The sequence below is a fragment of the Charadrius vociferus genome, unplaced genomic scaffold, assembly GCF_000708025.1.
Source record: "Charadrius vociferus isolate BGI_N301 unplaced genomic scaffold, ASM70802v2 scaffold676, whole genome shotgun sequence".
NCBI lineage: Eukaryota > Metazoa > Chordata > Aves > Charadriiformes > Charadriidae > Charadrius > Charadrius vociferus.
The window spans coordinates 814806-840299 of record NW_009648661.1 but is presented as its reverse complement, the minus strand read 5'-3'; the positions used below and the strand labels follow the sequence as shown (position 1 = coordinate 840299).

Genomic DNA, 25494 nt, shown 5'->3' with positions numbered 1-25494 from the left:
GGAAGAGTTACCAACCAAAAACCTCCGGTTGCGCGAGCTGGAGTTCAGGTAAAGCGCGCCACCTTCTCAGCACCAGCCTCCTTGGGAATGCAGGTTATGATCCCAGCAGAGCTTGGAAGGGATTGTTTTTTGGGGAGGGAGCTCCGTAGCGTGCCAGGCGGCATCACCAGCCACCCCCTCCCTTTGCACGGGAGCCCTCGGCACATGGAGTATGGCCATCAGTGCCTCGCACGTGGGCTGCTCGCCCCATCGGCACGGCTGGGATTGAAACGCCAGTTGTGTGGGAAGAGTGGTCCCCATGAAGTGAGATGGGACACAGCCCGCCACGTGCAGTCCACGTGCCACCTCATACCTGTTTTACGCAACGTAAAGCTTTTGCAGCTACAGCCTGTTTGAAAACTCCGCCCTAAGCGAAAGGAGGGCTGGGATGAAACAAAACCTGTTGGTGAAGCGCGAGGCGCCGCAACTCGTGAGCTTTTCTGCTGTGGGTAGAGCGGTGGCCTTCCCGGGCCATCACCGCTGTCCTCACCTGATAGCGCCTGCCTGGTTTGCAGCGTGCAAATCCGAAATTCCAAAATTCCAAAAGAGGAAAAATCAAAGGAAAATGTTATTCCAGTCTAATGCCATTATACGGATACAGCACATAACTAATAATCCCTGTCTCATCCTTCCAATAACAATATTAATAAAATAAAATCAGAAGGAAAGGGCCATCCACCGGCTTCACCTAAGGAAGCAATGAACAGGCACTAACTTAGTCACCCGCCTTCCTCCAGCCGCGCCGGATCCGAAGGGCAAGCTTGAATTCCCCTTCCCATTAGCACCATTTCGTTGCTATCGTCAGTGGAATTGAGCCACCAAAGCAAACGCCACTGGCATGAGGAATCGCGAATGCTATCTACCCGGCAAATATCAAAAATAAGCGTTTCCGGCCTTTGGCTTAAAAGCCCGGGAAGGCGGCTTTTGGCAGTCCTGCTCTGAGAAAGCGAAGCTCCCAGGGCTATGCCATCCCGCGGGGAAAACGTTCCACCCCTCCTCTTCTTCTTTATGACCTTCATCATTTTACAGATCTCCTTCCTCTTCCCCACGCCACGCTTTTTCAAGCCGAACACCCCGAGATCATATTCAGCGTCTCCAACAGAGAGTCCCTTCCAACCCGCTCTTCTCCACTCCACCACATTTCTAAGTTCACTATATTCAGGAACTTCCAGCGTCGCACTCTTAAAAACAGCCGGTGCTTGACACGGGGACCAGGAAGGGAGGAACCCACGTGAAGGTTTGGGGATGCTTTGGCTGCAGGCTCCAGCTCCTCCTTCGCTTGCGGCGCCCACCATCCAAAATCAGCGGGGATTGTACAGATGACCGTCACAAGCCCAACTGCGCACGCGGTGCTTTGTGTAACTAAAGGAAGGCTTAACGGTCCCTGGTCACAGGGAGAAGGGATCCAGTTCCCCAAATTCCTGTTAAATCAACGCCAAGTGCAGCGCGGGGCACCGGCCAGCCTGGCCGGCGGCATCGGGCTGCCCGAGAGCGCGACCGAACCCTTGGGGAAGAAACTCCTGCCCAGGGACGGGGAGGGGGGAAGAAGAGGTGAAGGTTGCATTATTTAACAGAGGCCATTTAAAAATTCACTCTGTCTTCTGTTTACTCTGCGCGGGGGTATGTGTGCTCACCTCATCACAGCATCATTTTTCATCACCGGGTTCCCACGCTTGAGCGCGGACACACGGAGCTTTCGTACTGCCGAAAGGTTAATTCCCCCGGGAATCTCGATCTGCCTCTGTCCCTCTGTTGTTCTGCATCTGTTCGCATATATGTTTGAGGTTACCTCCCCGTAAATTACCCCGTGAGTGTTTACCGCAAGGGATGCCTTCACCGCTCTGCGCTTTGTCTCTGCGCAGAACCCCGCTGCCCAGGAACGCTTCAGAGCTGCGCTGATGATGCGCTGCGAGGAGAAAGCAGGCAAGCTGAACTGCTCCCCACGTCAAGAAAAAAAAAAAAAAGCTAAACTCAAGGAAAAATCCAGTTTACTACACTTCCTAGAAACTTTTCCTTGCCTTCAGAAAGGTGGCAGTGATCTGTACTGGAAGACAGCTCCACCGGAGCTCCGTGGAGTTAAATTAGGTCATCCAGGCTGACGGACCTAAAAATTAGGAATTCCTGCCTGTGACTGCGGCGATGAGGAGACGCTGTTCAGAGAGGAACAGCAGCCGAGCACCCCCACCGTTAATCACTGGACTTCGGTGCCAACAGTGGGATCCCACCGGCGCCCTCCCCGTCCGTGGGTCCCCCAGGAAGGGCAGGAGGGTTTCTCTCAACGAGGCCAGTTTCTTTCTTAACTTCGGAGCTGGCTTTGGCACAGATTCCCTGTTGATATGGAAACACCGGTTTGAATAAACAGTGCGCGCACCACAACAAATAAGAAGGGTTTTGTGCCTCTCTCTGACTGACCATATTCATTCAGAGCCCGCGTTTGTCCCATATACCTCCCTTCAGAAGCGGAGATAACGCCAGGTCAGCAAAATCCCCTTATATCAACATATATTCTTTTTCTATACGCTGTTGCATCAGCTCAGTGATAACGCGTCCCCGATAAAAGAGATTTTCTTTAAATGTCCCCTTTATTTTACAGCTCGAGCAGCAAAGAAGCCCCAGCGGCTCAGCCGTTCGGAGCTGCCAAGGACATTTTAACAGAGCATGACCAAAGGGTTTCTCAGGGGAAGAGCGACCAAGTGGGAGAGAATGGGAACTTCCCCGGCTTCCTACGGTCCGCTTGCGCTGGGGCAACAAAGGGGCTGACAAAGACTGCGCTTGACTCTTCTCAACCGCTTTGCTTCACGGACGAAGCTAAAAATAATGATGTTAAATATTTTCAACTTATTAAGGCTACAGGAATCAAGAGCTAACTTACGATCCTGGCTCTAACACCATAAATGACTAACCGTCCTCTGGGCGTTGCAAAGAGGACTGAAACCATGTCCTCCCCGAAAGGTTGCTCAAACGGAGAAGGGATGAGGCTGCAGGCACGCTGCGGTTGGAGATGTCTCGCGTGGGACTAAGCGAAACTCCAAGCTACGTTGCCAAAGGAGAGCTCAGCCCGAACGGGGCTTAAGCAACGCTAAGTATAAGCAAGGTCACTAACATTTCCACAGCTTAATCACGTGGGGATGCTTTTATAAACATCTCCTGAAGCACTTGTGACTCAGATACTGCGACTGCAGGCCAGCGTGTGGCAGCGCAGTTTGAAACCGGCTAGAAAGCTCAAAAACGCACAGAAAAGCCTATTTTGATGTGCAGCGAAAATGAGAGAGAACGGGAAAGTACCAAAAGCAAAACGCGCCGGCAGCGCCGGGCAAGCGGCCGCTGTTATCTGCCCCGGCAGAGGAGCAGACGGTGGAGAACCGGGTGACCGGGAGCACAACGCCAACCTTCCCAAGGGAGGCATCACCCACACGTAGTAGTTTGGCCGGTGTAGCCATGTGCCATGTGGAAAAGCCCCTCAAACTCTTGGTGTTCGCAGCTCGTAGCAGCAAAAGGATGACTTCTCCTCAGTACAGGTCACCCAGGAAGGGGGTTCCAGGGGGTAGAGGCTGTGGGTCCACCATGTGGACTTGCCGGCGCCGCTTAATTGCACTGGCAATCCCTTTGACCTGCAGATGAGCCTTTAATAAAAAGAAAATCGCACCGGAGTGTGGGATGCCACCAGCAACAAAGAGTGAAGGTTGGGATGCCCTGTGCAGACCCAACTGCTGCCACCACTCAGCGCTCTTCTTCTGGGCACCCTCGGGGACAAAAGGCTACTGGCAAGGTGGCAGGAGTTCAGATGAGAGCAATCCAAACTCGGAAGCGGCCGAGAGACATAAATATATCAAAACAGCTTATTTGCATTAAATATATGTAGAAGATGTATAACTTCAACACCTAAACGAGCAGACGCGTTAGATCTTTTCCAACCGTATCTGGTTGAACAACCTACATGTACCTAGATGTGTACAACCCCCTCACCTCCCCCAGCGTTGCTGGACAGCCCACCAGAAGCACCTGCTTTTTCTAGACCCGTCTCTGCTACGGACCAGATTGGGGTCAACCACAAGGTTCTCTTTTTTTGACAGCTCAAGAAACCTTCATTAGGTCTTTCAGTTTGGTGTTAGTCAAGATGGTGTTAGAGAAAAACTTGAGCAAACAGCTCGACCTTCAAGAGCTGGAGGAATTCTCCTGCCGTGAGAAGTCCTGGTCTTTCAGACACCGCTCCGGTACCACTGATGTATCTGGCAACTGAGAGCTCAGAGCCCAGCAGAGAGCAGGAAGCCTATATGCTGATTTATTTTATTAATTGGAAAACAGAAAAGAAAAATAAATTGCCCCAAAGTGCCACCGCCGCTGCTAGTCTATCTAGATGCAAATGACCAGCACATTAACTGCCGCCAACACCTCATAAAATAAGATAAATGAAGGCAAATCACTGCTCTGCACTGCTACCTCCGAAGCAGTGTTCTGCCAACACAAATACAACGAGAGGGAACACACCTCCTCTTCCCTAATTATCCTTACCAACTGCCAAAACGTCAAACGAGCCCAAAGCAAAAACACGATAAAAGAGCAAAATCAGAATCTGGTGGCCTTTATTGAAGCTCTTTATCATCAGAGAGGTTTGAGTCAGGGCCCTGAGCGTCTTCTGCAAGACGCTCGGGACGCCGAACCCGTCCCTTTCGCAACCTCGGGGTGATACAGCGCAATGAACCGAGCCGCCATTCCCATGGCAGAGAGGAGCCGGCTCATGCAAATTACCCGCCTTCAATATTCATAATTAATACACTCCGAACCACGCAGGGCAGTTTGGGTGCTCAGCACTGCTGACAGATAGGAGGAATCAATCAAAAGCCTTTCCATTAGCCACAAGGCAAGCTTCCCACGCCGGCTGGAGGCGCAAAGGGAGGACTTCCTTCGGAGCTCCCCTGTTTTTTTTTCAGTTTATTGAGCGTGGCGGTGAAAATGGGAAGAAAAGCTTTTTTTTCCCCCTCTTCAGTTCTTCCCCTACAAACCTTCACCTCTTGCAGACATCAACAAATAGCCTGTTACGGCTTTTTATCCCACGAGCTCAGCTGGGATCGTCCCTTTGGTCATCATCAGCAGACCCCGATGCCCCGAAATAAGAGGAGTAAATCAAGGCTGAAGGTTTCTCATTGAAAATACACGTATTTTTGCTCAACTGGACATTGCGGCTCGCTGCTGCCCGCGCATCCTCTCTACAACCTGTTCTCTGCAGGCGAACCCCAGACCGATGGCGCAGCCGCTTTGGCAAAGCTTTGGTGGCCCCACACGGTGCTGCCACAGACTGTAACCAACTCTGCACTCTCAAAATAAACAATAAACCCCTTTCCCATTAATTTCCCTTTCCACAGACCGCCAGGCGTGACAACCAGCCCCGCAATCGGGGTAGGGGGACACTGTGTTTCGTCTGCCGCAGGCACACGCGGTGCCAATCGATATTACTGATGCGACTTTTGTGATGAGTAATCCGCAGTTAAAGATTTTCTGCAAACTCCGCATTTTGGTAATTGGCCCTTCCTCTTGTTTCAGCTTTAAAATAATTTGCTTGCCATAAATTAAAGGGGAAATAGAGTAACGTGACATTTTTAATTTAGCAGACATCCCAACCTTACAAGCGACCCAGGACTTCATTAGTTTCGGATTTCCACATCGTTTTACGATTTCACGCCGCCTTGTTCTGATGGCAAAATTATTTCATCCTGTCTCAGATATAAGGAAGAGAATGACACCCCTCCTCTCACACGGGTGGCGCTTTGCCCTGGCAATTAGGCAACAGGCAGCACTTTTTCGGCTGGTCCTCTGGAAAAGGCCTGAGCGTCCTTTGTCCTTTCCTGACTCCAGTCTTTTCCAAGCGGGATTCTAAGTTCATTTTCTTCGTGAAAGAGCTTAATGGTTACCCAGTAAGAAGATTAACTCTGAAAAGTGTATTAAGAAGGCAAAGAGTATGAGAAAAAACAAAACAAAAGCAAGATCAAAGTAAATCCGAAGAAAGGATAAAACCAGCCCTTCCCTGAGGGTAGAGGAACCGACCTCGCAACATAAATATGAGTGCTATCTATGATTTTAATAAAACCGTATCGCCCGTTGTTATTACCACTGTCTGGACTCGTGTCGGTGTGCCTTGGGACCCAACGTGTCCCAGCTGTGCCACCTCAAATATCGTCCCTCATCCTCAGTGCTCTCTGTCTTCTAACTCATCTTTGCCATCTGCGAGGAAGCCACCGAGCTGGACAGGACTTCTGACCAGGTCCGGTGCCTGTGTAGCGAAGCAAAGCTCTGCTCCTGGTGACAGAGTCACGGGGAAGCTGAGGGTTCTTGCCTTCTCTCGCTCCTCTGGCTCCCTCACTGTTTCTCTGTCCCTGGAGGAGGCCAACCCAACCGCCACCACCTCCACCGGGCATTCGCCTTTGAACATGGGCACCTTTCCTGGTGTCTCCGCAGGGCAGGACGAAGCAGGCCCTTGCAAAACACAGGGAGGCCATCCTCCAGGAGGATGCTCTGACAGATCCTCAGGGCAAACCTAAGCACGTCCAACACTCTCTAGCACGCTCTAGCGCCATGTCCTCGGCTAGATCTCAAGCCGTTTTAACACCCCTCCATCCTGCTGGGACAGAAGCACCCACCTCACCCAGGTGCTGCTGTGGCACAGGTGTATGAAAGCATAAATGCATCTGTCGCAGCTTATGGGTGTTCACGGTTGTCTATGTTAGCAGGGCTTCGGCAGAGAGCGAGGCAATTGTCCAAGAGGCAACCAGCTCACCAGAACCCTGAACCGACTCCGCAATTCCAGCTCTCCGCAGGGACCGAAAAACAAGCTCAGGAGACCAAGCTCAACTACGGGCATCTCCGAGAAGTACCTACGTTTGGAGGGATCAGTCTGGCCTTTTGCCTTTGTAGCTGAGGTCCCAGCTGCTTACTGCCCCTTAACTGGATTATCTAAAAAAAACCACCACAACCCAGGCCACCTGAAAGCCGCCTGGCACAGGTGACCACGCTCGAGCACTGCTGCCAATAACAGCTCCAAGAGGAGAAAGAAGTGGCCAAGTGTATTAGATAACACGCCAACGCACGCCGCTCTTCTGCACAGAGCCTTCCCCCTCCCAAAGTGTCCTCTTCTGACCTCCTTCCAGGCTTGTCTTCTTGTCTCTAACCTCAAAGGCTGTCCTTGGAAACCACCAGTTGTTGCAAACGTGGAATTGAATGGAAGAATTCGGTACTCGGTAGCGGTGAGGCACCTCCAGCATGCCGAGGGATCTGCTCCGGGTTTGGCTCCGCAGAGAATGATCCCAAACAAAGAATTATCAGGGTCGTACAACGGGAGACACCAGTTTTCAACGTGGACCTTACAACGTCAAGGGGAACGGAGAAGGGAAGCCACAGGTGATGCCCAGGACCTGCCTGCTTTTCCGAAAGCATGCAAAGGAACTGTTGCTAAGCAGAGACAGAGCGTCTAAGGATGGAGCTCACCGGGGTTGGAGGGTGGTAGTTGGGTGAGAAGACTCTCCCAGGTAGGCTGAAAGTACTGGAAGGTACGGCTGCTTCAAAATGTCACAGCTGCTTCCACCTAGATGAGCGTACAGGGCAAGGACTGTCCTGCGGCATGGCCTGTGTCGCTCTCCACGTTGTCGTGCGGATGACAATCACAAATGACAACCCACCCCGCCAACCTAAAAAAGGGAGGGCTGGAGGTCACGCTGCAACCGCAAAGCACTGGCCACCAGCACTGCTCCATGAAGAGACAGAGGCAGAAACAAAAAGAAATAAAAGGGTAGAATCTTCTGAGGAGCACATTTCAGAGTTTGACGAGACAGCATCCAGAACCTCTACCTTAATTTCACTTCAGTGTCTTTCTGCTCAATCAGAGCCCACCGAAACACCGATTAAAGGAGTATTCCGGCTATAATACCGCTACGCTGTTAACCGCACCATCCCAATTAGCATTCAAGGTTGCAGAACTGAAAATTAAGGATGTAAGTGCGCAGGGAAGTTACTGAAGGTATACAGAAGTCTGTTCAAAGCCTTTCTTCCTTTAAAACACAGGCACATAATACTCTCCTTCATCTCTGCAAAAATAGCCATCCATGAAAGAGCTTCGACCCCGGTCCTGCTCCAAGCAACTGTTATAAAGTCACTTCAGCCTCTTCTTATGCACACACAAATAAATAAAAGCTGCAACAGCCTCTTTCTCCAGCACACTCAGACCTCGCTCCACGGCCTCATTAACTGTCAAGCTTCCAGATGGGATACCAAAATAATGAAAGCCAGTCCCTCTGCTGTCAAGGCAAGAAAAATCTCTTCTCTTTCCAGCTCCCGTTGTCGAAACGTGATGGATTATTCCCTTGCCTCCTCTACGGCATGCAAAGTTCTGCTCAAGAAAGTTGCCAGTCACCACAGTCTCACAAACTTTATCAAGACAGGAGTTTCAGTCAATCAGTAACAAAAACTGAGAGCTAAGGTGATTCCTCCGGCCAGCTTTCGAAAGGCGTGCAGTACAAGGGTTCCATTGTGCAGAGTTCATCAGTAGGACACGGGCTAATTAACTAAGCGGCGTTTTGGAACTAGTTAGTTTTCAAGTACTGGTTTTCACTACAAACAGTCAGGCGTTATCTACACTGAAAGTTAAAAACTCTGGAGCGCACATCTAAACTGGATTTTTTTTTTTTTTTAACAGATTTCACTATTAGCACTACCGAAACATCTATTTCTATACCCAATTCTACACAAAAAAAAAAAAAGTCTATTATGCGTATGTGTCCAGAGATGTTTCATTTCGGCAGGAGGGGCAACCGAGACTGCACTCCTGAGACCCAGGCAGCCTGCTGCAGCCTTCAGACCTAGTCTTCTGCTAGTCTGTCTGTAAGACCCCAATTACAAGGTGATTAAAATATTAAATGATTAAAAATAGAACACATAGCAGCCTTTCCAATGAAAAAAAAAAAAAAAAAAAAAGCTATTTTACAATCCCAATCTGTCCCCAGGAGTGGCTGCATAGATTAAACAGGTATTTCGCAAAACCGACCAACCGACACAGATGTACGCCACAACTCTGAGTGACGCTCAATGCAAAACACGTTGCCCCCCCTTCTCTTTCTGTGAAAGTATATTTATTTGTATAAATATCTGTTTCTTTTTTAAATCTTTAATTACTGCGAACTCACTTTTCTACACCGATTCCATTGCCGTGTCCCTTTAAGGCAGAGCTGCACTTAGAGAAGACTGCAACCAGCCGTCATTTGAAGGACCGGAGTCATTCGCAGCACTACCGCCTTACCCAAATCATTTCCCAAAGTAGCCCTCATTTGCATTCAGAATAACCATGGGGCTAGAGAATGCTGAAAGACACCAGAAAAAAAATGAAAAAAAAAAAAAAAAAGAGAGATTCTCCAAAAGACACAGTCACGCTTTGAGAATAACCCACTTTTGGAACCAAGACAAAGGTTTTTTGAAATTTGCACAGAGCCCTTATTCAGCCACCAGTTTTCCAAGAGCTGAAATAAACTCACTCTTACCCCTCAGACCCTTCAACCCTCAGAAAGGACGAGAAGGCGCGCAAAGACCGCCCGGATGATATACCGCAAACGTTACCCTGGTCTAAGCAACTGGTCAGATTGGCGGAGACTTGGCGCTCAAGGCCGATTTTAACTTAATTACTCCTCTCAGTTTTGGAGCTGTTCTTCCACGGTTTCGTGTCAGGCCTTTCTGAAGCGCTGGAAAGGGTGGCATAGAATGAGGTGGCATTTTCTGTCCCACCGGCTGCTGCAGTGGGGACAATCCCCTGAACGCTCCTGCTTTACCCCATGGCCCTCACGGACACGTGCCCTGGATGCTGCAGGACCTCAGTTCCTCCGCAGGTCCTCCCCGTAACCCCTGAAGACACACTTCTCAGCAGGTTTTTAAGAGGATCCAAAATAAATCAATATCTGGATGTTCTCCCTCCTTTTTCATGGGTATCGGCAAGATGCCATGTAGACGGTGTCACCTGTTTGAGGCCTTGCTAGAGTTTAACCCGCTCTTTTCAAGGGCTGGTGCTTACAAAGTGGAGGATCCAGTCCCAGGACTCGGAAATACTGTACTCACCTGGTTCAGCCTCTTCTTCTGCTTCAGTTTGATGGTACAGAGCCTCTTTCCCCACCATCCTGCTCCTAACCGTACACATCACCAAGCGGAGTCTGAATCTGGAGCTTACCTGATCTTTCTCAGGCTTGTCAGAGATGTCGTTCAGACTGGTGGAAGTCAGGTTTCTGTGAGTCATGGCTGGGCTGCCTGTAAGAACAATGTCGACACCAATTAAAGCGCCTGTTGTGATCTGGTCAGAAGAACACAGAGGCTCAGGCTACAGCAACACCCTTCCTCGCACAAGGGAGGCCCGTGGGGGGAATTTGAGGACCCTGACAGGCTGCTTTCTGTGACTTGACGTGGCACATGGGATATTAAGATGCTAACGCTTGGTTATCTCTGACCCACAGCATTCCCACGACTCTGAGGACACCAAAAAAATCTAAGGACTTTCCATAATTCCTTCCTATGGCAGAAAAAGCAAAGCAGCAAGAGGCTGCAGACCCTGACGCTGCTGGGTCACCCCGGACCCACTCACAGACCCATCCCTCCAGAGGGCCGGGACCCTCGTGGTCACTCCAACCTGCCAACCCCTCGCCTTAGCTCTCCTACGTAGATGGCATCTGCCCTGGGCTCCTCAGCGTCCCCGACGCGGGTAGGCAGCTCACACAGCGAGGGAGGTTGGCAGCTCTTGGTCCCTCAAAACAGCCGACAATAAAAATCTACCTTCCTTCAAGTAAACTCCCGAACCTTAAGCATTTTACGGATTAAAACAACGTGCGCACCACACTGATGGGCCAAAAGTCACCGATTCCTGACAGTGGACACCCCAGAGAGATGAAGAACACCCCCAGAGACAAAGAGCTGAAGTAGTTCAACTCCACTTCTTTTTCGAAAACCAACTGCTCGTCCGTAATGCCGACCGGCGGGCAGTCAAGCAGTGCAGAAGAGCCAGTAAGGAGCTGCTTGCTCCCTTACGGACTACTTATCTGACTTATTCTTGTGTTCTCAGAGACCAGCAGAACGTGCGGAAACAGCTCTAAAGAACTTGGAAAAAAGCCCCACAATTGCAGAATTCGGTTCTACAATGCCACTAAAAGCATCTGCAGTCGAAACTGAAGAAACCCAGAAATAGCCATCATCGTAGAAGAAGAAAAATAATTTAATTAAAAAAAAAAAAAAAAAGAAAGAAAAAGGGCTTCTGGGATGGATAAAATATCATAAACCACAGCAGTCAGTATGCATTTTTTAAATTATTCTGAAATTTCCCCATCCCTTCTCACCCACGCTGGCAGGAACCAGAAACACAGCAACAGGAGCTGTTATCACAGAGTTTCTGACCATGAACGGAACTGGAAAGACAGAAAATACTCAAAAAAAGAATTGGCACTGAGGCATTTCCCAACTTAGGCTAAGTTACGAGACAGTATTGATTAAACTTTGATATGCTTTGATATTCGTACCGAAATGAAGGTCCAAGTTTTCTGCGTTCATCAGCTCCCAGTGCAACTGAGCTCTGTGAGAAATCAGCACATCCAGAAAGAAGGGAAAAAAAAAAAAAAAAAAAAAAAGAGGAGTGGGAAGAGAAAGATGTGGACTCCCAGAGTTGGGTTTTCTTTCCAACGTACTCAACGTACGTGGAGATAGATTTCAAGCATCCTTTCCTGTGAGCCACCTGGAATCACAATACAGCTGCTGCGCGTTATTGAACGTCCACACAGCAAAAGCCACGCACGATTAGATAAATTAGATATTATAAAAGAGGGATCCCCAGCTTTTCCTCTCCCTGCTGTTATTGCGAGCCAGATTTAAGACCCCACCTATCTCTACAAGGTTTTTACAAATACGTTTACTCACAGAGTGAGAAACGCCACAAGGAAGACCGGTTTAAGCTACATATATGAGTAACCATTCTCCTAATTAATTATTAGGAAGCCAGACTTAGATAAGTCTACAAATTTGGATTGAATGTTTGATATGAATCTGTAGGTAGGAGATAAACACATAAGCAAAACAGGAAAAAAATTACGAAATTTGCTGACCTATGTTGTGCCTGTTACATGGCGCAGACATTACTTTGGTGGTAACACCTTCTGTGATGTGGCTATTTAATAAATATCTCTATTTGGTAAAAAGCAAAGTTGGACAAAACCCACCAAAATAAACCCAGGTTGTAATCCTGAAGCCCAATATTGAAACCCAGGGTTCATTTTTCTTGTACGCTGCGGTTAATTATCTTTTAAAGGTTGGGCAGACACTGCCAGCTCTGGGAAAGGTTTGATGAGTATATAACGTACCCATAAATTAAAATGGAAGATTGAAGCTCGATGCAGAGATACACAGGGCTGCTCTGCAAATCTGAGCCGATAACATCAAGTAAAGAATCAGAGAAGCGCTTTCTTTAAAATGCGAAGCTCGTTGAGGCTGATAATTGGTGTCCCGCAGCTCAGGGAGTCGAAGCAAAGTTTCTATCGGTTTCTATCACCAGAGCGCTACTGAGTGAAAGAAATTAAAGAAGAAAGTCTTCGGGAGAGTTAAACAGATCTGGAGAAGTTCCGAGACCGGCAGAGGCGGGAATACGGGCTGGCTCCTCTCGGAACTGGGTATATCCCACCCTGCCCAGGGCCACTGTGGGGTTTGGGAGAGCTGCTGCCCTGCTGCGCCCGGTGAGACGGCACTGCAGAGATTGATTCCTCTCCTTCAAGCCCTACCGCGAGACCTCCGAGTCCTGGCACGGCTAACGACTCCAACTGAGAAGGAAATAGGGATGGCTTCCAAAAAGCTTTGAGCGAGGGTAGAAAATCCTAGGGATCTTATTTTACACAGCTGTTTAACGCTGTTTCAAGGCATTTTATTCAGGAGAGCTGCACTACACAGCTGGAGAGAAAGGCGTCTGCTGAAGGTAGCCCTTCATTTTCTGCAGACTGCTTTGGTGGCTTTCCAAATTTCTAGGTACAGTTCTAGGGCAAACAGGCTAAAATCAGGGCCCACAGCTTTCACAGCTGGTATTTTTCCAGACTACATTTGTTTGCTTTGTTTATTAGTTGTCCAAGGCTCAATGATGCTTAGGAGATAATTACCCTTCTTTCCAGAGGAAGCAGCTAATGACTTTATCGCCTCTTGCTAGCAGCCTCTTTCTCCCAACACGATCAACATAACCACATCAACCTCCCAGCAGCTCTTCTCAAGGCATTCCGTATTTATTCCTGACCTGGAGAGACCCATGTGCCAAAACACTTGTCTGACTTTTCCCGTTGACCCCCCTGATTTAATAAATACCACACCTGCTTACAAGCATGACCTTGACTATAGAATCGATGGTTTGGGTGGGAACGGACCTTGAAGATCATCGAGTTCCACCCCCCTGCCCTGGGCAGGGCCACCTCCCACCAGCCCAGGTTGCTCCAAGCCCCGTCCAACCTGGCCTTGGACACCTCCAGGGATGGGGCAGCCACAGCCTCTCGGGGGGTACAGTTCTAGGGCAAACAGGCTAAAATCAGGGCCCACAGCTTTCACAGCTGGTATTTTTCCAGACTACATTTGTTTGCTTTGTTTATTAGTTGTCCAAGGCTCAATGATGCTTAGGAGATAATTACCCTTCTTTCCAGAGGAAGCAGCTAATGACTTTATCGCCTCTTGCTAGCAGCCTCTTTCTCCCAACACGATCAACATAACCACATCAACCTCCCAGCAGCTCTTCTCAAGGCATTCCGTATTTATTCCTGACCTGGAGAGACCCATGTGCCAAAACACTTGTCTGACTTTTCCCGTTGACCCCCCTGATTTAATAAATACCACACCTGCTTACAAGCATGACCTTGACTATAGAATCGATGGTTTGGGTGGGAACGGACCTTGAAGATCATCGAGTTCCACCCCCCTGCCCTGGGCAGGGACACCTCCCACCAGCCCAGGTTGCTCCAAGCCCCGTCCAACCTGGCCTTGGACACCTCCAGGGATGGGGCAGCCACAGCCTCTCGGGGCAACCTGCCCCAGGGGCTCACCACTCTAAAAATACAGAATTTCTTCCTCATATCTCATCTAAATCTCCCCTCTTTCAGTTTAAAACCATTCCCCCTCGTCCTATGGCTCCCCTCCCTGATCCAGAGTCCCTCCCCAGCTCTCCTGAAGCCCCTTTAGGCACTGGAAGGGGCTCCAAGGTCTCCCCGGAGCCTTCTCTTCTCCACCTCTAAAACCACCACAGCTACAGCAGCACTACCACTCCAAGGCTGAACACGGAGAAACACACGGAGACTTGAAGTGAGGGACATGAGACAAAACCCTGTACGACAAGACGCACAGACCTCCGGGCAGAGGGCTCTCAGGAAACTCCTTCCGTCACAGTTAGAGCGCTTCGGATGAGGAATGTCCCCCTCCTGCCCCTAAATCCCTCGCTGGCAATTCAGCACCGCTCTGGTATTTTCTCTAAAGAAACTCCGTGTGTGACAGCACTCTTGTTTCAGTCAGTGACAGCAACCCTACCAGGAAGGAGGACCTGGGCCCGAGAAGAAAGCCAGCCTGCCCCTGCACGCCTTTCCGAGAGTCATCCCCACAAAGAGCTGTGAGCACGTTACCCACAGCTCCAACTTCTTGGCACAACACGCAGACCTTATTCACCCCCTTTTGCCGTCCTCGGCCTGGCTTTGCATTAAGACATCTGAGCACCACAACTTTACAACGTGCTCTTTGTTCTCTGGAGGTAGAAAGCAGCTCATAGTCCCAATTTAAACAGGGCTCTCGCAGGCTAAGACGATTCTTATCTCCTTGCAAGAAATTTTACACTTAACGCTGACAGCCAAAACCTTTTGAGCGTGTAAACGTGACTGTTCTCCCCTGAAGTTGGGTGCCTGCACATCCCATCTTTTGAAGATGCCTTACAAGGTCCTCAAGTTCAGACTAGTCCCGCTCAGTACTGACTCTGACGATCTCTAGAGCACGGACTGGAAACCACAAGCTTCACCTCTCACTAACTTTGCTGACGTAAGGAACTCGACAGTATCCCAACCTGCATTAAGTTTTCCCCAGATCCCGAAATTTCTCTTGACTGCCAAGCAAAGTCACTAATGGAAAAATGCTGCTAGAAACACAACACGCGCAACGTTGGCTCGAAAGCCACTTGGCTTTGTGGCCCAAATCTGTACAGCCTAAAACCCTTCTGACTCAGGCTTCTAATGGCTGTGCGCCTTTGAAGACCCAAAGCCAGGAAGGACACGTCCAATACTCATTTTTTAATGTTCGTATAACAAACCTGCTCATGACAGCAACTCCCTGCAGAGACTCAACCATTGGGAGGTTACAGTGGACCAAGGTCATCTCAGTCTCTGGGGGAAGCCTAGCGACGCCGCTTCTGGGAAAGACCTCAAAGAGGGGAAAAAACCCAACCTTAAAATCTTGGGAGTCCTCCACTGAGCAGCTTCTCTGAATCGAGAGGAACTTTGGGGGCAGAAGGCAACAAGAAGCCTCTCAGCCTCCAGGTTCTCAGAGCCCCGAGCAAACCAGCGGAGCGAAAAGCTCCTGCTGCCCAGACCTCAGCCAAAGACTTCGGCACACGATGTTCACCCTTACGCAGTTTGCTAACTAACGATAATTTTCTGATTTGGGCCTAATTTCCGTTACTCTCTCTATGGCAAAAGTGACGTGAGCCTCTCCTTGGCTGCGCTCAGCCGGGCGCTGGTGCAAGTATTAAGGTAAGCAATCCAAACCCCTCCGTGTTGTTACCTCATCCTACTGATAGACTCGATAGTCACCTTTCATGGTGTATTTCCTAAAATTCAGATTTCTGTAGATCGCCAGGACCTATTAAGAACGTCTCTGTGCCATCAGTGCAATAATGCGTTCCTGGGGAACCGCACACTCCTCTGCCACCAGCCAGGCTCCCGATGAGCAACGTTCTACAGAGGAGAATCACAGAAACAGGGCCTGAGAAAAGCCCAGTTCATCACTGAGGGATAAAGCTGGCGGGGTCCGCTAGCTGTGTGACAGAGGAAGCCTATTTTTGCATTTAATTGATATGGAAATCAAAGTATTTAAGCTGCACTGGTGGCAAAATTCACGAAGCCCTTTGAACGGCCAACGGCTACTTCGATAGATGGCAGATATGTCACCGCATGGCTTACGGAAGGGATGCCACCGCCTGAGGGGCAGATGAAGGAGGAAAAAAAAAAAAAAAAAAAAGGCAAACCAGAGTGAAACCGAGCAGCGAGAGGGGACAGTGGGGGTAACAGGGACAGCCAGAGCAGCGGCCGTTCCATGATCTCCACGCGGTTAATGCAGCAGCAAGCGTTAGGGGATCGGCTGGTGGGAGTCTGCCCGTTCCTCTCCTCTCCTCTCCCCCAGCCCGCCCGCCCGTCTCCTGCCCGCACTTACTGAGCCATCCCACGCTGGGGCTGCGCCGCACTCCCATTTCATCGTCCAACGTGCGGGTCGCAAGGCAGGGCACGGAGCTCTCGAGCGGGCTGCGTGCTTGTGCGGTGCAAGCAGGAGACAGCGGCAGCAGCAAAGAGGAGGAAGAGAGCAAAGTTGAACAAGTCAAAGGGGGAAACGAAATAAAAAAATAAAATAAAAAGGCAAGAAAGCAACGCTCAAGCAATCGCACAAGCAAGCCGGGGAGGAGACAGGGTGTTGGAACAGTCGCAGTTACACACAAGTGCACCTTTCCGCACAGTTCGGGGACCAAAGTGGGAAGCCCGCTCATTCGGAGCACGACATCTCCTCCGGAGCTCCACCTTCCAGCGCTCAGTTGGCAGGTCTGGAACCAGCTTGCCAGCCCCGCGGCCTAAAATTGAGGAGTTCAACAGCTGAGTACCGGTCGTGCCGAGCCGTCCCCAGCTGCGGCGCGGGCAATGAGAACGGCAGACACATGTTTTGTTTTCGAACAAAAAAAAATAATGCGGTCACGTCCCTGTAGGAGCCAACTCAGAGCATCCTGACCCTGCAGGTACCCAGGCACACCAATCCCGGCTTGGAAACGCCTACCTTATTCTGCAGCGCTTCAAATAATGCCAACAGCTAAATACCTTGGTGGGGTTTTTCAAGCGTCCCTTGAAAACACCCATTTTCTGACTTAACCTTCTCTCCTCCTGCGCTGCTGCGATTCAGCTGACACCATCACTCAGCTCTCTAAGGGGCCTGAGGATGCAATTTGTACGAAAAACACTTAACTGAATAAAGCTGAACCCTTAACGTAGAATAAAAACTCGAGAGGAGAAAAGTTGCCGTCTGTTGCTGGCTATCCTCCTCTCAGCGCATCAGCCAACGCGCTGCAGACAGCCTAAATGTTGTTTTAACCGTGTCATTTTGACACTTTCAAAAGTGTTATTTTAACCGTTTCCAAACTATGCTGTCGGCACAGCAAAAATAAACGATGTTCGGGAGGTGTTTGGGCAGCGCAGACACCATCCGCGCGATGCTGGGCAGCATGCCGTTATTGTCGCTGGTTAAACGCTCACACTTTGAGGCGTCACAGCTTTCTACAGCTCGGTTTTAGTACGACTCCACCGCTTCTCTTCCACGCTTTTGCCATTTTCTGTTAAATGACACAAAACGCCGGCAGGCAGGGAAGCTTTGAAACACAGATGTCAGAAAGGCGTAGCGAACGGCACCGCCGAAGCACCGGCAAACACTGATGAGAGAGTCCTCCGGCACCTGCGTACGGGATGGTGACCACCGTCCTCATTGTATAGAGCGGCAAACCCTTGGCAAACCTTTGCGTCCAGGGCTGTACCCCGTGCCAGGAACGGACACAAAGAGCTCTTAGAAAGCCAGTTGAGACAACAAGACACATGCACACAGGAAAAAAAAAAAAAAAAGCTGTCAAAAAAACCACCCTGCAGGAGTTCAATTGAAATATAAGATGGCGACGTCCTTGCTGAAGGCTTCATACAGCCCAACCTTCCGCCAATAAAAGCAACGAAAAGGGCGGTGTCTTTGTAAGGTAACTTTGAGTAATTACTCGGTACAGCTCTGCCTGCTCGGCTTTTTGATCGTAGAATCATAGAATCATAGAACGGTTTAGGTTGGAAAGGACCTTGAAGATCATCGAGTTCCAACCCCCCTGCCCTGGGCAGGGACATCTCCCACCAGCCCAGGTTGCTCCAAGCCCCATCCAACCTGGCCTTGAACACCTCCAGGGCTGGGGCAGCCACAGCTTCTCGGAGCAACCTGCCCCAGGGGCTCACCACCCACACAGCCAACACTTTCTTCCTCATATCTCATCTCAATCTCCCCTCTTCTAGTTTGAAGCCAGTCCCCCTCGTCCTATCACTACATGCCCTCGTAAAAAGTCCTTCCCCAGGAACTATATTAAAGTGTTTCCTAAACAAATGGTTTTGAAATTAATTTAATACAATTAGGCACCTATCAGAATCATAGGTTCCAAATCAATTGTGATTGCCCAGTAAGAGCCAGTAAGTCACGTCATATTTTTACACGTAACCCACAGCAGGGACTGGTGCGGCTTCAGTAGAGGTGGTTTCGTTAACAACCCTTAAAGAACACGCAACCACCGCGTCCATTAAATGAGCAGGGTGCTTTGCCGTTTACATCAACATGTTTTATGGGTAAACCAGAGAGAAGTTGCCCCTGTTACCGGGGGCAGTAAGGCTCAGCGGAGCCGAAAGCTCGACTGACGCACCGGATACACCAACCCGCAAACCTCCTGCGCGGAGGCGAGAAGCAAGTGATGCGCACTGACCCGGCGGCGGCGGCATCAATATTGCAGGAAGGTTTCGCTGACGCCGAAACCAAAGGTAGACGCTGAAAGGAAACACCTACCTGGAAAGCAGCTCCGGGGAAATTTAGGAGCGCCAGGGGCTGGTGGCACTGTCATTATGGCGATTAACCATGTTGAGAGGCAGCTGCGCTCCTGTTGGCCTCATTAAATTTTTATCTGTCTAAAGGACAAACTCTGCCTTTAGAAGCACATGAGAGGCGCTCACCGAACTCCGGGGAGCATGGTATAACTCGATCAAATACATTCTGGAGTTACTTTGTCATTAAAGTGTAAATAATAAATAACAGTAACAGCTATTCATGAAGTATTTCCCTTTGCATCTCCCTCCCTAAGCCTCAAAGCGCTTGAACTGTCGTGGAACATAATGCATTATATATTCTCGTAACACATAAACATCCCAGGTGGGGAAACGAGAGGCAAAACAGCACGAGAGGAGCGGCTGAAGGTCAGCGAGTGGGGCTGAGCAAGGCCAGGAATTAATTTCTTGAGAATCGGTCCACCTGAGACAGGACCCGCACAGCCTCTTCCACCGAGAAGAAGAAATGAATGAAAAACAAAGTCACCGAGGATCTGAGTAAAGGATGCCCTTGGCCAGGAAAAATAAGCAGGGGCTGGAGTGAGGACGTAAACGGACACCCTTTGTCAGCGTTGTCCTCCCAGGAAAAGCCATTATTTTCTCTTTAACCGGCCCTGCAAGTCTTGCTCCCCGTGGCCAAGAGACAGGGCTTACCGCCTGGGGCAGAGTTAAATAACGCACTGGGCATCGTTTACCTTCAAACCTCCTAAGTGAGTTTTAATTGAAACACCTTGAGGTTTTGATGGCTCCTCAAGGAACGACTTTAACTGCAGAATGGAAGAATTTGACATTCACCAGCTGCTGGAAAAAAAAAGAGGTGGCTGTTACAAGCGTACGGTGCAGTAAAAATAGATACAAGACCGAGGTGGAAGGTGGAGGGACGCTGTAGACAGAGCACATTTTAACCCCTCGGTTACACTCTTGTTGTGTCCGAAGGAGGCACTACTCACAGCAATGTCATACAGTCAATCCTAAAGGTTTCTTTACATTTCTACACCTTAGGACCTCGCTGAGACAGGTACTCCAAACAAAACACTAAGCTTGTTCAACCAGAAGACAGGAAAAAGCCTATCGTTGCCCAAACGCCACCCCTGGGCGTCGCAGTGACTACCTGCAGGAAGGGGGTTTGGGGCTGGAGCCAAGAACCATGGGCATCCCCTACGCCACGCACCCGGGCGACACGTGCTAGAGACATGTCCATCTTCTGGTTTGCCTCCCATGCAGAACGTCTACAGTCCAGGATCCTTCTCAAAGCAGACCTGTTCATCCTTTCAAAAGTTCCGAAAGAGTAGCAGTCGTGGAGGTGGTAACCGATATCTATAGACACCACTGCGAACAATGCCGATGCATTTCACCTGCAACAGCTGTGTCCTTCTTTGAGCAGAAAGCAGGTGCCTCCCCTGCAAACAGCTGGGAGGACACACCGGAAAGTGGGGAGGACACGATGGAAAGCCCCAGAGCACGTGCTAGGAAGAATGCAATTTCTTAATCCCAACTGAAAACAAACACGAGTTACTCAACGGATGACATGACTGAGGCATCCTCCAGGGATCCGAAAGGCCTGGCTGATTTAAGGGCAAAAATATGAGGCACCTACAAATTTTATGCCTGAGGCTAATGGGAAATAAGCAGAGGGGCTTGAGGAGCAACAGTTTAGCTCGAGCTCCCGAACAGCATGTCTCCTGCACCTGGCCCTCCACAGGCACTCCTACCCGTGTGGATTAACCACTTCTAGATGTTTGCTCAAGGCTGGTGGGGATTTGCAGCCCAAAAGCAAAGCTAGATGATCATAGAATGGTTTGTGTTGGGAGAGACCTTAAAGATCATCAAGTTCCACCCCCCTGCCCTGGGCAGGGACACCTCCCACCAGCCCAGGTTGCTCCAAGCCCCGTCCAACCTGGCCTTGAACACCTCCAGGGATGGGGCAGCCACAGCTTGATGCCCCGGAGAACCCTTCCCCTCCCCGCAGCGTGCTCTGGCGGAGGCTCCCCCATCTTTAGCATCCTCCAACCACCTCATCTGGCCACAGTGAGCTCCTTCCCCACAACTGGAATTCCTTGACAGCACTCTCCAGAGCACAGTCCCGCTCGTTGCTCCATTGGACTCCTGCAGGGACAGTCACGGCAAAGCTGCACGCCCATGACGTTCCCTTCATTCCCGTTACTGCGCCTTTGGGTTATTCCCTTAAGCACCGCGTTATTAAGGGACTCGGACATGACAAGATGGACCACCCAGAGCAAGGAATATCCTTCACATGCACACACACACACACACACACACACACACCCCCGCTGCGAAAGCCAAGGATGATAAAAACCAGGAGATATTAATAAAGTACGACAAGAGGTTAGGGAGAAGTGTTAGGGTGAGTTTTAGAAGCAGGACACAGAAAGCTAAGAGGCCTTCAACATAGCAAGAAGAACAGAACAATTCTTTGCTTGCTTTCATTTCCGGGTATTTTAAAACAGCAACTTAAGGCAAATTTCCAGACGGCGACAGGAGGCAGCTGACAGAACTCTACCACGTGACAGTGGGCTTAAACCTCCTCTTTTTGGCTTTTAGCGCCAGTAAGACGCCTGCGAATCTCAGTGTATGGGTAAGTCCAGAGTCGTGCCAAGGCCTCTATCGCTGTCTGCGTCCACGCGCGCGCACACCTTTACAGACACCACTACAGACACGGCACTATCTATTACGGCATTTTTAGAGACAGAGAGAGACACATTCACCACGTACACCACAAAACGACTTTAGGATGAATAAAGCGAGATGGAAATCAGCTTTACCCACACTGGACAATGATTGTATGGCAATAAAATGCAAGCTAGACGTTACCATCACCTAATTTTTGATGGAGAGTGCCGTGGACACCATCCATTATAGAAATTGAACGCGCACCAAAGCTTCGTCTCTGCCCAAACATTTCAGATGATTGGCCTTTCAGGTTCAGGCACGGTTGGAGGTTTTTTTGTGAATCTCTCTTTCCTATCGCTCTTCCTACATCACCTCCTGCCCGCCGGCTACGAGAGCATCCCCCCCCCGGCCCCTGCCGTGCCCTGCCTGCCCCCTCCCCTCCTCTCCTCTCCCACCCGGTCCAGTGGAGATACGGTTAGAGCGATGTGCCACGGCCAAAGCAGCCTGCAGAGCCCACCACTGACGTGTTATCAGTACGGCTCTCGCGACGCTAATCGTGGGTTAGAAAAGCATCGTCAAGGCAACGCAGTTAGTTTTGGGCGGGCGAGTTTGGTGGGTTGCTCGAAAAGGGAAGGCTATAGCCAGTTAGCCTCTGCATTACCATTATCGGGGTTGGTAAACATCCTACTTGCACTGGAGACGGTCTTTCCAATGTCGGCCAGGGAGCGCAGGTTGGACTTCTTGGTCTGGTGCCGGTGCTTCCTGAGCAGCGTGTAGGTGACTTTGTCCTTCAGTTCCGACTTCAAAAGCCCCGTCTCGATCTGATTGTCAACGATCATTTCTGTCGCAGGCAAAGAAAGAGGGGCGGGGGGGAGGGAGAGGATGATTAATCGCAACGCACAAAACTCAGCCGCACCACGGGAGAGCAGGGGGAGAGAGTCGGATCATTTTCACCCTACTTTTATTGAAGGTTTTCCTTCCCGTCTCAAAACCACCACCAGATTTCACCATTTTATTTTTAACGGGAATCTCTCTTAGGCGTTTCTTTGGAACATAAGCGTTTCCATCCAGCAAAACCCATTGGCCACCGCCACGTACCTATCGCACCGGGACTCCCTTCTGTTATTTGCATACCCCACCCCCACCCCCGAGCCTATTTCAAACCAACAGCACAGAGGATCAGACGGTTCTGAGTTCAGAAAGGCAATCTGCAATTTTCTGAACAAGCCACAGCTACTTTGCAAGTTCCTGGACGCTCCCAAAAATAACCCGGCAAAACTTCTACCAGATTCAAGGAGGCCCGAGTTCACCTCGCAGGGCCCCAATAAAACCTAATCTAATGACAGGAGAAAGTCCTGGGGATGAGTAACTAATTAAATCACTCTCAGAACTGAAGTGAAATGACGGCAACTACAAAAGGCAGAACTTGCTCCGGTTGTCATGGCACGTATTATGTGGCTTTGTCGGGAAAAAAGGCACCCAAACTACTCACTCTCCATCAATCCTCTCCTTTCCTCTCCCCTATCCCACGGGAGAAAGATAAAAAAAAAAAAAGGTAACCAGATTTATTAAGAATCTCTCTTGCGCATTGAAATCTCACATTAAGTTGTTCCCTTGATTACTTCAGCTAACGTACTGTCCCCCCAAGGGAAAGTGGCAGCTCTTATTTGTCTACCGGTAACTTTTATTTGCGCTAATAATAAAAGTTATGGGAAAAAGGGAGGCAGAACATGCATCGCATTTGCTAACTCAGTGAGTCAGAAAGTCACTCTCTATACGCCGCCCAAGAATTAATGCCTCTTCGAATCACCGGGGAAAAAACGCCTCATTCTTCCACCCAAACTGAGAAAAGGACGATTATATGCACGGAGGTACGGTTAGACTAAACGCTTGGCAAAAGGTTTATTTTTGCCAAGCGCCATTTTTCTGGGAGCTTTCGTCGTTCGTTATTTTTCGTTAGTGATTTTTGGAGTACTTCCTTCAGAACAACACGTCTGTCTTCATCAAGTTTATCCTTCTCCATCTGGCAAATATTTCTTCCCTTCCATGCTTCTGATGTAACACAAACGAACAATGAGAGCTCTCTTGAGCTTTTCTTTCCCGCGTGTCGCTACCAGACAGCAACCAAGTGCTCATGATTAAATAATTGTGGAAACCAAGTCTGCAGGCTTCTTGGACAGCCCTATCTATCCGATTAGGGACCTGGACCAGCAAAAACACCCCTCTCGGGACAGTGTTACAGCAACAGCGGCCACCGATTTGTAATTTAATCTCCCGGGGAATTAGATTTAATTTGGGTGTTGAAGAAGGACATTGAAGGCGACACATCTCGGAGCGACTTCAAAAAGAAAGACATTCCATGTTTGAGGGTTAAGGTTTCGGACCGCTGACATCAGCCGCTATCTTCGGAAGCACGTTTGGCTTCGGCATAAAACTTCAGAGGTTTTTGGTTGTTTTCTTTTGTCAAGTTAGCAAAGCTGTGCATTTGGATCCACAGACACAAAAATAAAGGAAGATAAGTGCGCCCCCACGCACCTACAGAGGAGATACAGAGGCCGCTTGTGTAACTCCAAGTTTACAAACTAGTGCAGCACCTGATATTTAATAACTTCACGCCAGGGACAATTTTGAGCCTGTTTCCTGTGATTATAATTCAAAGCACTGAGTTTGGGGAGGGCGGGAGGGTTATTTCATTCTGCTCTTTGACACCTCTTCGCGTAACGCTCTCTAAACTCAGTGTTTTGGTTAAAGGTACCTCCGCTGGATGGCTCACTTGGAAAATTTATTTTTGTGTGTCTTCTCGCCCGCCGTGGGGAACAGGGTATAGCTCTCAGCAATGTCACCGAGTGTTCATCCTGGGCTGTGGCTATTTTGACTGCAAAAAAATGGCCATCGCATTCAGCAGAGCGAAGCATCAGCTGGTGCTGGGGCTGCTCGCCATGGCTGGAGAAACCGCAGCCCAAAGCAGGCCAGGGGCTGAGCGCGCCGGCCAAAACCTGCCACCGTTCTGCCCAAGGTGGTGCTGGCCGGGTGTCTCTGTCCTCAGAGAGGTGGCCTTTTACACATCACGTTTCTGATGGAAAATGCAAATTAAGTCAGCGTACGCTACTCCTTTCGCACACACGTAGTGATATCTTTGTGTGTCTCCTTCAGGATCCAAATGATTCTATGTAATGACCAAAAGGCAGTTCTAGGTAAGCATCAGTTATCACTGAGGTTGATTGTCTGACTCCTCTTCCTTAACTGAGAAGAACTCTTTTCATTCATCCATTATCCTTCTCGACATACTTTCTCGTTTTCCCTGTTATTCCCTGGAGGATAGGTGTCCCTGCCCATGGCAGGGGGGTTAGAACTAGGTGAGCTTTAGGGTCCCTTCCCTTTAGGGCTAGTAAGATGATTAAGGGACTGGAGCATCTCTCTGCTGAGGAAAGGCTGAGGGACGTGGGGCTGTTCAGTCTGGAGAAGAGAAGACTGAGGGGGGATCTTATCAACCCTTATAAATCCTTCAAGGGAGGGTGCCGGGGGGATGGGAACAGTCTGTTTCCAGTGGTGCCCAGGGACAGGACAAGAGGGAAGGGGCACAAACGTGACCATAGGCAGTTCCATCTCCACCTGAGGAGGGCCTTCTCTGCTGTGAGGGCGGCAGAGCAGTGGCACAGGCTGCCCAGAGAGGTGGGGGAGTGTGCCCCTCTGGAGCCATCCCAAACCCGCCTGGACGCCGTCCTGTGCCACTGCTGGAGGTGCCCCTGCTCTGGCGGGGGGGGGCACTGGGGGAGCTCCAGAGGGCCCTTCCAGCCCCCACCAGTTTGGGATGCTGTGATTCCAACTTTAACTGTTCTCTGATTATTTCTTTATTTTCCTCTTTTATTGAAAAAGCAGCGCTTTCTCATTAAATCCATCACTGAAACCACCATCAGGGTTAATAAAACTTTGTAGGGAAGAGCTGAGG

The 25494-nt window shown here is 49.8% G+C and overlaps 1 protein-coding gene across 1 annotated transcript in view; it reads right to left on the bottom strand.

Annotated features, from left to right (window-relative positions):
- SLC4A4 (solute carrier family 4 (sodium bicarbonate cotransporter), member 4) overlaps positions 1–25494 on the bottom strand; it is a 158997-nt gene that overhangs the window by 60433 nt on the left and 73070 nt on the right. The window contains exons 6-7 of the mRNA XM_009886487.1: positions 22207–22386; positions 10238–10314 (exon numbers count right to left, since the gene is read on the bottom strand). Of these exons, the coding sequence (XP_009884789.1) occupies positions 10238–10314; positions 22207–22386 (257 nt within the window). The remainder of the gene's footprint in view (positions 1–10237; positions 10315–22206; positions 22387–25494) is intronic.